Source organism: Oncorhynchus mykiss, chromosome 7 (genome assembly GCF_013265735.2).
Source record: "Oncorhynchus mykiss isolate Arlee chromosome 7, USDA_OmykA_1.1, whole genome shotgun sequence".
Lineage (NCBI taxonomy): Eukaryota > Metazoa > Chordata > Actinopteri > Salmoniformes > Salmonidae > Oncorhynchus > Oncorhynchus mykiss.
In genome coordinates this window covers 44,577,123-44,590,991 of record NC_048571.1, presented here as the reverse complement: position 1 = coordinate 44,590,991, position 13,869 = coordinate 44,577,123, and the positions used below count along the sequence as shown (strand labels likewise).

Sequence of the window (13,869 nt, the reverse complement as noted above, 5' to 3'; positions counted from 1 at the left end):
TTCCACTGTGACAGTGCCTTCGTTGTGCACCTTGAATGAATCTGTACTTAACTACAGAAAAACTGTTCCATTAATATACATTATATTCCAGATGTATTTAAACAAATAAAACATATAGATATTATACGGACGTGCTACCTGTCCCAGACCTATTATTTGACCATGCTGGTCATTTATGAACATTTGATCATCTTGGCCATGTTCTGTTGTAATCTCCACCTGGCACAGCCAGAAGAGGACTGGCCACCCCTCATAGCCTGGTTCCTCTCTAGGTTTCTTCCTAGGTTTTGGCCTTTCTAGGGAGTTTTTCCTAGCCAACGTGCTTCAACACCTGCATTGCTTGCTGTTTGGGGTTTTAGGCTGGGTTTCTGTACAGCACTTTGAGATATCAGCTGATGTACGAAGGGCTATATAAATAAATTTGATTTGATTTGATTAGATATGACCAATGAAAGAGAAGGGAGAGAAATCTAAAGCATACCTCAACCAGTACGGTGAAAGGAAGAGAGAGAGAGATAAAGAGAGCGATAGAGGGGGGGGAGTGGGACACACAGACAGGCAGAGAGGTTAGAGCGAATTTAACATCAGAGGTGATGTCATTGGTGTCTTTGATGGTTTGGTTTAAAAGGTTTATTCAGAGAGTGATGTCCACAAAAAGCTGTTCCATCATTTCTTCTGAGATGATGACCTGAACTGACATCAAGGACTGCGGGAGAAGGACCCAATATAATAAACTCACGCTTAATCCAGGTAACTTTAAGGTAACTAACTTTGTGTTTCAGATTTGATAGTGTGTGTCAAGAAGACCATTTGATGATATAATTACATACATTGATATTGTAACCCTTTTAACTATATGTCAATCACTTTTTAAAAATAAATATAACATTTCTATTGCTAACATCAATCATACATGGATGTTTAGGTATCAAATACAATCACTACACGTTTGTGCTTTAATTATTTATTGGTTGGAACATCAAACAAAAATATATATTACCTGAGTAAAGTTACCCATGTAGTGGATAAAGACATTTCACATTATAGCAAATATTTACTTAAATTTAGTTACACTGAAAAATCCATACTTTATCTTTGTAAAAGTAATCATCCGAACAATATAGCAAGGCTTCCTCTCCAAGAGAACTCAGTGTCTACTGCAGTGATATCAGATCAGGGGCCAACTGGCTTCAGCGTATTTTCTAATGTAATTTTAACCCATTTCTTCTTGTTTTCCAGAACTAGTCATGATGATGGATCGCGCTGTACTGCTCGTTTTCTGCTGTCTGGTGATGTCTGTATCAGTTGCCCCACTCTACCCATCTATTAGGTAAGAATCCAATCAATCTGCATGATAGCAATTTTGTTTAAACATTTAAAGTCATGTTAATAGCATTAAAATGTCAAAAATATAAACCAACATGCTAATTTGACAAATATTGTATCTAACATGGGTTGTATGACCAATTGTCCAATATAATTATTATTTCGAAAATGTTTCTGATAATACATTTTAAGTTTGCTATCTAAGAAAAGCATGCTGATACTACTTGAGTTTAAATAATTAAATATTATTATGATTGCAACTGTTAAAGCTCACTAACCATAATGAACTTGAATACGAAAGAGTGATTTATGATTCTAGTAGATTACTGCTAGCGCATCCAAAATAGTTCTGTCACTTGTCATATGATTCAATTACATTTTTAATCAATTCGCTTTTCACGAACCCCTAGTAGCTATGTCGGTAGTGGTGTGCATTGCCTTTTGAGTGACATTTACAACACTCCAATGTGTAACTGTTCTAATACCAATCTCTGTGGAACAGCAGCTAAACCCCCTCAGTAAAATATGTTACTAACCCTCTTGTTAAACAGGCTAATGACGCAGAGCTTGTTGAGTGGAATGATCCACACCTGAACTGCAGTTATCCCCCCTACTCTGCCCCCAGTCTCCTTGACCAGGGGCCAGGTATACACAAATAGTCTCTGCTAGCTCCCTTTCCAAGAATTCAATTTTCACCCTGTGCTGCTGAAAAAAATGATGTAATGCTTCATCCCACTGATGGACGATGTAACAATGGAATGAACATGAGGTGTGGTCAGTAACAGACAAAGACTGGACTGCCAAGAGAGAGCAGAAAGAAACAGAGAATAACTGCAGCCAGCAGTGTGTCTCTGAACACGATGCTTTAAATCTATCAGGGGTCAGTGTGCCTGTCATAGTGTGCCCTGTCTTTTTGTTATGCTAACAAGGGTCAAGATGTCTGGATTAGTCACTAAAAGGTGTAACATTTGCACAGCACATTAATCACAGCATCCGGGGGCAAAGTATGAGACGATTGTTCTGCATATCCGGAAAAACACATCTACTGAAAATGATCACTTGACCCAACTACAATTGAGATAATAGCATTTGAAGTATGGTTGTTGTTTACGATAACATTTTTTTAGACAGTTTATTTTGAATGTTATCTTTATAATTCCCTATAAAGATTAGAGCTGCCCAGACATTTTTGTTGTTGCGATTTCACTTGGTTTTGCGAAAGTTACCGCACCGGTGATACACTTCCTCATGCTTGTCCTGCAGTTGCAGAAATAAAACATGAAAAAAGCCTCCATACACACCCAAATATATATTTTTAGAAACGGCAACGCTCTCGGTATAATGATGCAGGTCTATTGATGTTATACTCATGAAATTGTTATTCCGAACTTAATCTAAGTGAAATCTCACAAAAAGCATTTGACTGCCCACTGGGCACAGACGTCAGTTCAACGTTTAGTTTTGATTTACATTTGGATGAGCTGTCAACTAATGTGAATTCAATGTGAAATCAACAAAACATTTCACTGTGTCATTGGAAAAAAAAAACACCTAATGCCCTTACCTTGATGACTTTTTGCAAATTCAATCAGTTGATTCAACTTCATCACATAGATTGAGGGTTGAAATGTGGAAACAACTTTGATTCAAACAGTTTTGCACAGTGGGTGGACACGTCATACCATATTTATGTGACGTGTTTTTTTCCCCAGGTTTGGTCAGAGGGACACGTCCATCCTGATGACCTCTATAGAGCATCCCATGCAACTGCTGAAAGAAAACAGCACTCCCTTGACACAAAAAGCCGAACTGCGGTCAGTGCCACCCCAAAATCTGAAATAGCTTTTGTTGTTATACAACAAAATGGTATCAAGGCAATGACTGAACTTTCAAATTCTACACATCTATCCATGAAATGATCATGTGCTCCCTCCCATCTTTCAGATCAGGAAGACATGCTGATGCTATCTTTACCAACAGCTACAGGAAGGTTCTAGGTCAAATCTCAGCCAGGAAATTCCTACAGAGCATCATGGGAAAACGGCTACAGTGAGTAGTGGCTGTTTATGCAATCTATCAGTAATAATATACTATAGTTAAGCAATAAGGCCAGAGGTGTGGTATAAAGCCAATATACCGAGGCTATAGGCTGTTCTTTGCACGACACAATGCGGAGTGCCTGGACACAGTCCTTAGCTGCAGTATTTTGGCCATACATCACAAACCCCATATTGCGATTATAAACTGCTTACCAACGTAATTAGAGCAGTAAAAAACTAATGCTTTGTCATACCTGTGGTATACAGTCCGATATACAACACCTGTCAGCCAATCAGGGCTCAAACCACCCAGTTTATAATTAAGTATAGAAGCACAAAAAAGTCATACTGTACTTATTCTATTCTTTTTTTTCAAACCCAGAGAAGAAGGCCGGAGCTATAATGTGAAATGCCAGTCAGACATTTACGAGGGCACCTACAAACAGGACCTGACATCTGTTCAGAGAAAACAGAGTTACAGAGGACAGCAAAACAATTTCAAGATGCCAAGGTACAGTTCCCACCCAGTACATGGTTTTGAAATCATGATCTCACTGCAGACAAGTTATCTGTAAGCCTTCAGAGCATACACATGTCGCCAAATTGTAATCTGTGAAGTGTGTCTCGTGGAAATGCATAGTTGTGATTGAACTGACATTCCTACTTAAAATGTTCTCTTCCAGACTATGTAGAGAATGTAAGCGAGGACAAAGTGAAGACAAGAAGTGTTTATCTCCAACCCTAATGACCTGAAAATGTCAAAATAATAAAAAATTAAAAGCTATTTTACTATCAAAGCTTTGAGTCAAGAAAATCAATGTCGCTCAGTTCATACACTCTGGCAAACAATTGTACTAAAGGATATGTAACCAGTTTTCACAATAAAGCAAAGAGATTTGATATGAGTCTAGTGCATTAATTTTACTTCCTACCAACTGAAACAAATGCATTGTATAGGCACTATTATTTCTAGGACTTGAGTATGATAGAATTAGTGTGTATTGCACCAATAAGAAACAGCAGTACACTAAACATTTATCACCATTTATTTAATTACAAAAACACCAGATTTTCTAGGACTGCCCATTTTATTCTGGGGGGGGGTCTTTATTATAATGAGTGAATAGCTCACACCCTCCACATGTAATTCAGTGAGGAGACAAGCAAATAGACTTACGATGACCATGTCAGTGAAGACACCTCAATCAACTTCTATGAAAAGGGCTTGTAAAATTGATGACTACCTTCTTGATGCAAATTTTTACAAAGCAGTGGTAAGATGGGCACTGAGAAACATGAATGTACAAAAAAAAAAAATCCATCCACATTTCATTATGAAACCACAAAAGTATATCCCCAAGCCCATTATAAAAACAAATATAAGAAAAAAGGGCATTTGCAAAATGGTCAAACAAAAATGAAGTGCAAGGATGGTTAGCGTTGCAGACGTCAGCAGGAGCATCTGTGTCAGTAAACATCTGTCCGATAAAATCAAAGGTCTCGGTAGAGTTAACATTTACTTTCAAATTAAGTCAAACTGCATTTCAAATGTTCTATTGGATTCATGGAATAACATGTCTTTGATGACAGTCTGATGGTTGATGTGTCCTTAAAATGACTCCTTGAAAATCAAAAACTAAGCATCTTAAGTCTCCAATCTTCGGTCATCATTTACTTGCAATCCTGCCAGAGAAGAAAATAGATACATAAGTCCGTTTGTTGCACATGTTAATTATCAGACAAAGACCTTAAAAAAACATTTTTAACAAAAAAATGTAACCTACAGTGAGCTCCAAAAGTATTGGGACAGAGACATGTTGTTTTGGCTCTGTACACCAGCACTTTGGATTTTAAATTATACAATGACTATGGAGGTTAAAGTACAGACTGTCAGCTCTAATTTGATGGTATTGTAATCCATAACAAATCAGGTCAAACATTTAGAAATTACAGCACTTTTTGTACATAGTGTGCCGCTCCCCCCTCAATTTCAGAGGACTAAAAGTATTGGGACAATTTCACTTGAATAAAGTAGTAAAGTTCAGTATTTGGTCCCATATCCTAGAACGCAATGATTGCATCAAGTTTGTAACTCTACAAACTTGTTGGATGCATTTTCCATGCGTTTTGGTTGTGTTTCAGATTATTTTGTGCCCAATAGAAATGAATAGTAAATAAATGTAGTGCCATTTTGGTTTCACTTATTGTAAATAAAGATGAATGTTTCTAACACATCTACATTGTGGATGGTACCATGATCACGGATAATCCTGAATTAAAATCGTGAATAATGAGGAGAGAAAGTTGGGAGGCTGAAATGCTAATCTCCCATGTTAATATAATGTCTTTGGGGGTATGATATTTGTGCACGCATCTTTCTCACTCATCATTATCCGTTATCATGGGAGCATCCACATTAATGTAGAAGTGTTTAGAAACATTTTTTACAATAAAAGTGACAACATTATTTTACAATTCATTTCTATTCGGCACAAATGTAAAACTGAAATGAGATCTTAAAATGTAAAGCCTGCATGAGAAGTCCTGGATACATTAAAATCACATCCGATGTAAGAAACTGCACACATTTCTTTCCAGCATAAGGATGAAGTGTACAGGATTTCGCCGCAACAGAATATGAACGGAAGAACAATGAGGATGATAGGATAATGCGGGAATGAGGAAGCACCACACACGTTGCATCTTTAGAATAACCATGTACAATGGCAGGCAATATTAAGATTAATAACTGGTGACATGGACAGGATGGAAAAGGTGAGCAAAGATGATTTTTATGATGGGATGAGCAAGATGTTGGTGAGTGAGCACTGCACCACACAGCCATGCATTACACAGGGCAATGGGGATGCACTGGGATGCAGTCCATAGAGATGCCCTTACTTCAGCCTGGAAGACTGGCCCTTTGTTATTAGAAAACAGGCCTTTACCGCAGGCTCCTATACTTTGCCAACCTACTACTTTGCTCTGCGGCAATCCTGAAAGAGAGAGATGTAGCAAGGAGTAGACAGGAGTTAGGGAGACAGGAGGGCACTATAGGAGACGGTGGCTAAAGAAAGTCAGGCTAGTCAAGTTTCATCAATTGTGAAATTATATCCACTGACTCCACATCAACCAAAAGGAGCATGAGACTAGAATATGGTTAAAAGGACTGGGTCAGAACGGACAGGAGTAAGGTGCAGTAATTCCACAGTAATACTAGGCAATTAGAGCTTGAAGCCTTCAGCCAGTGACACTTATTACCGCTGTGTCTCGATGGCCTTTGGAGAGCTCTACATGTGGAAGGCTTGAGGGGAAAAAAAAAAACACCCACACAGTTCAATCTGGCCAGGCCCTCTCATGCTCCCAGTAGACACACGCTCTACAGCGGTGGCTCCACTCTTCTGCTAGCCTGGCTGGGCAAAGGGCCCCTGGGGGACACACACTGAGGGGGCAGCGCGTCACAGTAGGCCCTTACACACGATCTCAAGGGCCTTGAGTGAACGTCCGGCAGCCACAATCTCAGAGAAGCACCAAGAGGACCCAAAGCCCCAGAGTCCTTCTCATATGAAGAGGTCAAACTTTCTCCCTGTGGTCAAGAGCTCTCTAGGCAGGAAATCTGACAGTCAGTCTGTGTTTTTGCGAAAGCTAACAGAGGCCATACCTCTTGACTGCTTTCTGGGCCAACATGCGGTTTCCAGCCAGGAAGGTGAGACTGCCGATGATGGCCAGGTACTTGAGGGTCTGGAACATGTTGAGGTGAGTCCAGTAGACATACATCAGTCCCAGCATGCCTGAAACATCACAATAAACAGAGTAAAAGGTGATAAACTAGGAAAAAGAGATATCGGTGGAGTGACAATGCCAGTAGTTTCCATTGTAATCCATGACTCAGAACTCTGTACTCACATGCGTGGCCCACATGGAAGAGGACAGCGCTGGGGGAGAGGCTGAAGTTTGAGATGTTGGCCCCGAGTTTGAACCACTGAACAGAGAGGGGGGCGAGAACAAGAGAATATTGTTCATGGACCACGGCAGTACAACAAAAGGTCTGGAAACTGATTAATTTACAATGCATTGATGCAAGCCTTTCGCAGTATGGACAATGTCGCCACACAACGGTGTCAGAAATTACATACAGCATCACTATTGTCATTTCAAATCAAAACAAGTGTTAACCAAAAACCAAGGCTCATTCAGGAAGTATCAAGGTTTTATTCTAAAGGGCCTTGCTAAACAGAAAAGGCAGTGAAGAGGCAGATGTGAAAATGTTCTAAAAATAAACCTTTGGACCTTCATACAATTCCAAACTTGAAGAAGTAAAGAGTGTCACCAGAATAAGCAGCAGCAGGAAGGGTGAGAGGACGAGGGCTGTGAAGGCATTGGACACCACTGTGGGTGGCTTCTTCTCTGGCTCCCGGAACAGGTGCTACACACGACAAGAACATCAGGTCAAGTCCACCTATTTGTTTCAATGACCACGCACAACATGGACATTGGCATAATCGTTAACCCAAAACCGTAGCAAACGAAAAAGAAGTTTATCGGACAAATTCAGGTAGTTCCCGCCTAGTTTTGTTCCTAGTGAACACACCCCAGCTATTCATCTATTTATTTGTCAAGGACCACGCACAACATGGATACTGCACCAGAGTTAGCTTAGATATGTAGCTCATTTCAAGCTATGACTAGCAACCAGAAGACTAGAGAAACAAACCAATGTGTTTATATGCAAGACTTGTTGTTTACCTGGATATCTGGCTTAGGCATGTAAAGGGTCTTAGATTGGATGGCTGCTGGGGCCTCCTCATCAAGGAACTTCAAGACAATGTCAGCCACGTTCCACAGAATGGGGTTCTCCAAGGTGGCATCTCCCACAATGAGGTGGAGGGTATATGTTCCAGACATTGAGTCAAACTCAGACTTCCTCTCGGCTATGTCCAGCTCAAACTTGTAAAGGTTCTTGCTGTCAGGCTCGGCCACAAACACAACCTCCTGGCCAGTTTTATGATTGTGCAACCTCACAAAGGTCTGGAGAGAAAGATAATAACAATACTCAAGAGATATAATAGCACAATGTTGACAGAATGAGAGTATGAACATAAAGATGTAGACCCACAGGAACAGCCAAATCTCTACCTGATGGGGAGTGAGCTCTACTCCAGTGTTGACATCCACTAACTGGAATGTCATGGCAAAGTTCTGGTGGCTGTCTGCAGTAAAAGAACCCTTGGCCTTGAAGGGATAGTCCACCCTGGAAATGAAAACAATTATATTTTATATATATATTTTGTGTGGCTAATGGGTAGGGCCATGAGCTTTTCCTGACCATACAACCTGCAGGAAATAACTCGGTCTTAGTTATGGGTCTGACAAAGGCAGTATTAAAAAGGGCTTCATATACGAGATTGGGCTCCCTAACCTGGATGTCTTGGTGCCGATGCTCTGGTCCTTATCCACTACAGACAGGTCCATATTAGTGATGGCCACCTCAGTGGACACCTTCACTTTTAGCTGAAGGCATGTGGGGAGAAGGAGAGAGAGAGAGATGGAGGAAAATGAGAAATTCAAGGGAATTCATATGGTGAAATTCACATGCAAATTTCAGGGTGATTAGTGTCACATTTATGGTGAATGAGTGTCAGAGAGTAAAAGTAAATGCTAGAGGTTAATTGCTTTGACACATGGTTAAGTAACATAAAGGTTTGTAAGCTAATGAAAGCAGCTACTAAGTAATAATCCTCCATTTCGAGCACATTGAACTGCTAACCTTTTGGCAACTGACTTAACTTACAAGAACTGTAACTTCTCACAATTACAAATCCAAAACTATATACAGCGCATTCGGAAATAATTCAGACCACTTGACTTTTTCCAAGTCAAGGCTGTAAGCCTTAATCTAAAATGGATTCAATTGTTCCCCCCCCCCTTCACCAATCTACACACAATACCTCATAATGACAAAGCAAACAGGTTTAGAAATGTTAGCACATTTTTTACAAATAAAAACACTGAAAAATTACATTTACGTAAGTACTCAGACCCTTTTCTCAGTATTTTGTTGAAGCGCAGGCTCTGGCTGGGCCACTCAAGGACATTCAGAGACTTGTCCCGAAGCCACTCCTGCCACTCTTCGCCCCAGTCTGAGGTCCTGATCCCTCTGGAGCAGGTTTTCATCATTGATCTCTGTACTTTGCGCTGTTTAGCTTTCCCTCAAGCCTGATTAGTCTCCCAGTCCGTGCTGCTGAAAAACATCCCAAAAGCATTATGCTGCCACCATGCTTCACTGTAGGGATGGTGCCAGGTTCCCTCCAGATGTGAGGCTTGGCTTTCAGGCCACAGAGTTTAATATTGGTTTCAATAGACCAGAGAATCTTGTTTCTCATGGTCTGAGAGTCCTTTAGGAAAATTTCAAGTGGGTTGTCATGTGCCTTTTACTGAGGAGTGGCTTCAGTCTAGCCACTCCTCCATAAAGGCCTAATTGGTGGAATGCGGCAGAGATGGTTGTCTTTCTGGAAGGTTCTCCCATCTCCACAGAGGAACTCTGAAGCTCTGTCCGACTGACCATCAGATTCTTGGTCACCTCCCTGACCAAGGCCCTTCTCCACCGATTGCTCAGTTTGGCCGGGCGGCCAGCTCTAGGAACAGTCTTGGTGGTTCCAAACTTCTTCCATTTAACAATGGAGGCCACTGTGTTCTTGGAAACCTTCAATGCTACAGAAATGTTTTCGTACCCTTCCCCAGATCTGTGCCTCGACACAGTCCTGTCTCGGAGCTCTACTGACAATTCCTTCGACCTCCTGGCTTGGTTTTTGCTCTGACATGCACTGTCAACTGTCAGACCTTATATAGACAGGTGTGCGCCGTTCTAAATCAAGTCCAATCTATTGCATTTACCTCAGGTGGACTCCAATCAAGTGGTAGAAACATCTCAAAGATGATCAATGGAAACAGGATGCACCTGAGCGACATTGAGTCTCACAGCAAAGTGTCTGAATACTTATGTAAATAAGGTATCCGTTTTTTTCCTTTGTAATAAATTTGCCAACATTTCTAAAAAGCTGTTTTCGCTTTGTCATTATGGGGTAGTGTGTGTAGCTTGATGGGATTTTTTTTTAAACAAGGGTGTAGCGTCACAAAATGTCAAAAAAGTCAAGGGGTCTGAATAGTTTCCGAATGCACTGTACCTTTTATACTTGGTGATGAGTGAACAATGCCCCCATTTTGGACAAATGTAAACTGGCATAAACTTTCAAATAATATAGAAGACAGTTAATCTTGCATGTAAGCGGGTACAAAATTATCCCCAATACATTTTCTCTTGAAAAGATGGCCAGCTCACCTCAACCTGACTGGCAACCAATCGGGTGTCCCCGGTGATAGCCACAGAGAACTGGTAATATCCACTGGCTGGCTGGCTAGTCATGAAGTTCAGTTCAAAAATGCCACTGTCAAAACAGGTAGAAAGAATTATACACTACAAACACTGCAACGCAGACATACACAAATAATCCATATTAAAAAGCAACACAACTAGCAACATTAGTGCCCAGACAAATTCTCATTTTTCTGTCTAACAAACTTACTCCCTGAGGGAGAAAGGTGCCTGGGTGAGTATGACGTTCTTAGAGACCACAGCTTGAGCAGATTCCACCACCACACTGGCTGAGGCAAGAGGATTGGAGAGGACATCAGTCACCAGAAGCTGTGGTAAAGACAAGGAGGCAGAAAGATGTCAGTGAAAAGAAAAGCATCATGTGAGAACAAAGACCATGCTCAGTGGTTGACTAGAGCAAGGTTCCCCAAATTTGGTTCTGCTCCCATCCCCTGGGAGCACATTTTGTTTTTTTGCCCAAGCACTGCACATTCAAAGCTTGATGACAAGTTGGTTATTTGAAATCAGCTGTCTAGTGCAAAAACTAGAAAACATGCACCTGGGGCCCATGCGAAAACCTTCAAATGTGTCTCAAATTGATGACGACCAAATAATGGACATTAAAAAAATGAAGTGTAGTCAGTCACTGATTTAGAAACGCCGGTCATAGTGGAGTGTACCTGCAGGATTGGCTGGTTGTGGGAGACGGTGGCAGGCCCCTGGGCACTGACGATGACTGGCACCTGGAAGCGGTTGTTGGATAGGGCGGCAGCAGCACAGGCTACGCTGAATGCCTCAGACAGGGATTGCCAGGACTTCTTACTGAACACAGAGTTCACCAGCTGGATCACCTGGTCCTGTGAGGAAAACAGCTCACATTAGTTCCACATGCAGTTTTTTTTAAATAGGTAGGTTGGTGTTGTTATTCCAGATTTCTATTATCAAGTATTATACAGAGGTCTAAAACATGACACATGTTCAGGAAAAATCCCTGGCACTACTCATGCAGCCTGCTTTCCTTCAACTCCCCTGCATCAATCTACCACCCACATAAATTGTGAGAGAAGTTTACCTCTTTGAGAGGAGGCTCTGTATCCACATGGTCTGAGAGTGTGTAGGCTGCTGTCACAAACAGGGCAGTTGCCTCAAGTCCCTCTTCGAACTGGAGGTACACTCCACCCAAGTCATCCAATCGTGCTGCAAGATCCTTAAGAGGGAGAGAAAGGTTCAAATACAACACCTCCGCTTAAGAAACCAGTTTGCATGGGAGTAATTAGTAACTTTGTCAAGTAATTTACCCGACTAAACCTGCAGCATAGCACCACCTGGTGGACTTGTGAAACTCACCTCAATCTCCTCCAGGATTCCTCCAAAGTCAGCCTGCTGGGAGAGACGGGTGGCAGTCTGGAGTGCTGTGGTGATCCTGTACAGAAAGACAAGTAAAAGAACAGTCACAATACAATGACAAAACACGTCATGGCTTTAGATCTATGTCCATAGGAATATCTTCTGTTCAAAAGCAGAGTTTGTTTGAAACGATTCAAAGTAACAATTAAGTTCAGAAGCTTATTTCTAGCAGTTAAACAAGGCAGATCTCACAGAAGATCAAATAAATTATCCAGCAGCAAGTCTGATCCACCTGCCAGGCTAGCAGATATTACTCACGCCAAGACGTTGTCCTCTTTAGCAATACGGGCGACCAGGGCACCGACGACTTCCTGTGAAGCCAGAGGAAGCCCTAGGGAACTGAGGGCGCTAACAGCTCTGAAGATCTGCGTGACTGTGGAGTCCTCGCTGACTGCTGCCAGAAGGATGTCACGGGTCTCATTGGACACCGGGATCTAAAAGAGGATGAATAAAGAACAGAACCAAGCTATTAGTGAAGAATTCACTGGCAGAGCATCCAAAAGCACAAACACAAATGCTGTTCGCCGGTTCATCTTGCTGGAGGAGCAAATGACATGTTTTGGTCAAATAGAATCAAGCACCATATACAAGTACCTACCTCACAGTCTGAGATGGCCTGACTGGCCTCAGCAGCAAAGAAGAGGGAGTCGACACTCATGGGGTCCAGTTGGGCCTTCAAGAAATGACAGGCATCCTGCAAAAGGAAAAACAAGGATTTGATGAGGCAAACTGTACTAGTGTCTACCTTGGATTTTTTCTGGAGTGGAAAACATTGTGGACGTGAATAGCAAAGGTGCAAACTTAACACTAGTGCAAACATGTCATAGGCTACATGTTTTGGGTCCTCCAGTCAAGCCCCTTTACTTTAATAATTAGTAGCCCGTTTTCTTACATTTTCATCAGCAACTGAGGCTCCAAGCTTGCTTAGACCAACAATCGAGTAGTATGCTGATGCCAGGTCTGTGAAGGGTTGGCTCAGGAGAGCTTGAAGTCTCGCAACGTCTGACAGGGAAAGGTGATGGGATGGGGTCAGAGCCTGGGCTCCGAGAGCCACGGTGAGGAGAACCAAGCTGAACAAACCTGTGGGCACATACATGATGGTTACAGGAAATATTGCAACCGTTTTAAACGTGTGAAGTCAAAGTGAAGTAGTTCGTAGACTCAATCATGCAGCCATTACACAGAAACCCATGCAGAACATCCCATTCCTTAACTAGAGGAACCAGCTTAGTTATCTAGCTAACTTACCTAACTAATTTAACAAGCTAACCAGCTAACGTGAGCGAGAGATTTCAAACTCACTAGACATAGTACAGACAACGCTAGTTCGTATTCAATCCAATGATCTTCATGATGATGTACCTGTAAAATACATGTCTAGCAAGATCCCGCTTGCTAGCTACGACAACCGTGTTAGCTAGCTTATTAACGTTCGCTTCCACTGTCACTCCAAATTCATTACATACCTGCACGCGTTATTTATAGACTACGAAAACTCTGCTTATATAAAAATCACCGCTAGATTATATTACTAAATTATAATAACCATTAATACGAAGTGTACTTATATGGTATTTAGGGCAAACAAAACCCTAAAATACTTACGAGGTTGGGCCATTTCTTTTCTTCTAATGCAGCGTCACCAAAGAGTCGGAATTGCTTCCGGGATCCAAGCCTTGGACACTACCATTTCAAAGACAAGGGGTGGTAATTGCATTTTCAGTC

The 13,869-nt window shown here is 41.5% G+C and overlaps 2 protein-coding genes across 8 annotated transcripts; one reads left to right on the top strand and one right to left on the bottom strand.

Annotated features, from left to right (window-relative positions):
- Positions 1 to 593: 593 nt before the first annotated feature.
- Positions 594 to 4,682, top strand: ghrh (growth hormone releasing hormone). Of its 2 annotated transcripts, none has more exons than XM_021609419.2 (6): positions 594 to 750; positions 1,240 to 1,330; positions 3,039 to 3,140; positions 3,271 to 3,375; positions 3,748 to 3,876; positions 4,049 to 4,682. In XM_021609419.2, exons 2-6 carry the CDS (start codon positions 1,248 to 1,250, stop codon positions 4,116 to 4,118), a joined length of 489 nt encoding a protein of 162 aa, XP_021465094.2. In that variant the 5' UTR covers positions 594 to 750; positions 1,240 to 1,247; the 3' UTR covers positions 4,119 to 4,682. The 2 variants fall into 2 exon arrangements, with proteins under 2 accessions (XP_021465094.2, XP_021465093.2); XM_021609418.2 differs by having other exon boundaries at positions 594 to 761.
- Positions 4,398 to 13,845, bottom strand: rpn2 (ribophorin II). Of its 6 annotated transcripts, none has more exons than XM_021609412.2 (17): positions 13,750 to 13,845; positions 13,037 to 13,224; positions 12,743 to 12,838; positions 12,403 to 12,578; positions 12,085 to 12,160; positions 11,810 to 11,944; positions 11,418 to 11,594; positions 10,949 to 11,067; positions 10,705 to 10,810; positions 8,785 to 8,876; positions 8,502 to 8,616; positions 8,112 to 8,393; positions 7,696 to 7,791; positions 7,272 to 7,347; positions 7,027 to 7,156; positions 6,267 to 6,361; positions 4,398 to 5,048 (listed from the first exon to the last, which is right to left on the bottom strand). In XM_021609412.2, the coding sequence occupies exons 1-16, from the start codon at positions 13,760 to 13,762 to the stop codon at positions 6,310 to 6,312; spliced, it is 1,929 nt and encodes a 642-aa protein (XP_021465087.2). In that variant the 5' UTR covers positions 13,763 to 13,845; the 3' UTR covers positions 4,398 to 5,048; positions 6,267 to 6,309. The 6 variants fall into 6 exon arrangements, with proteins under 6 accessions (XP_021465087.2, XP_021465091.2, XP_021465089.2 ...); XM_021609416.2 differs by lacking the exon at positions 13,750 to 13,845 and adding an exon at positions 13,611 to 13,742; XM_021609414.2 differs by lacking the exon at positions 13,750 to 13,845 and adding an exon at positions 13,507 to 13,646.
- Between the last annotated feature and the right edge of the window lie 24 nt (positions 13,846 to 13,869).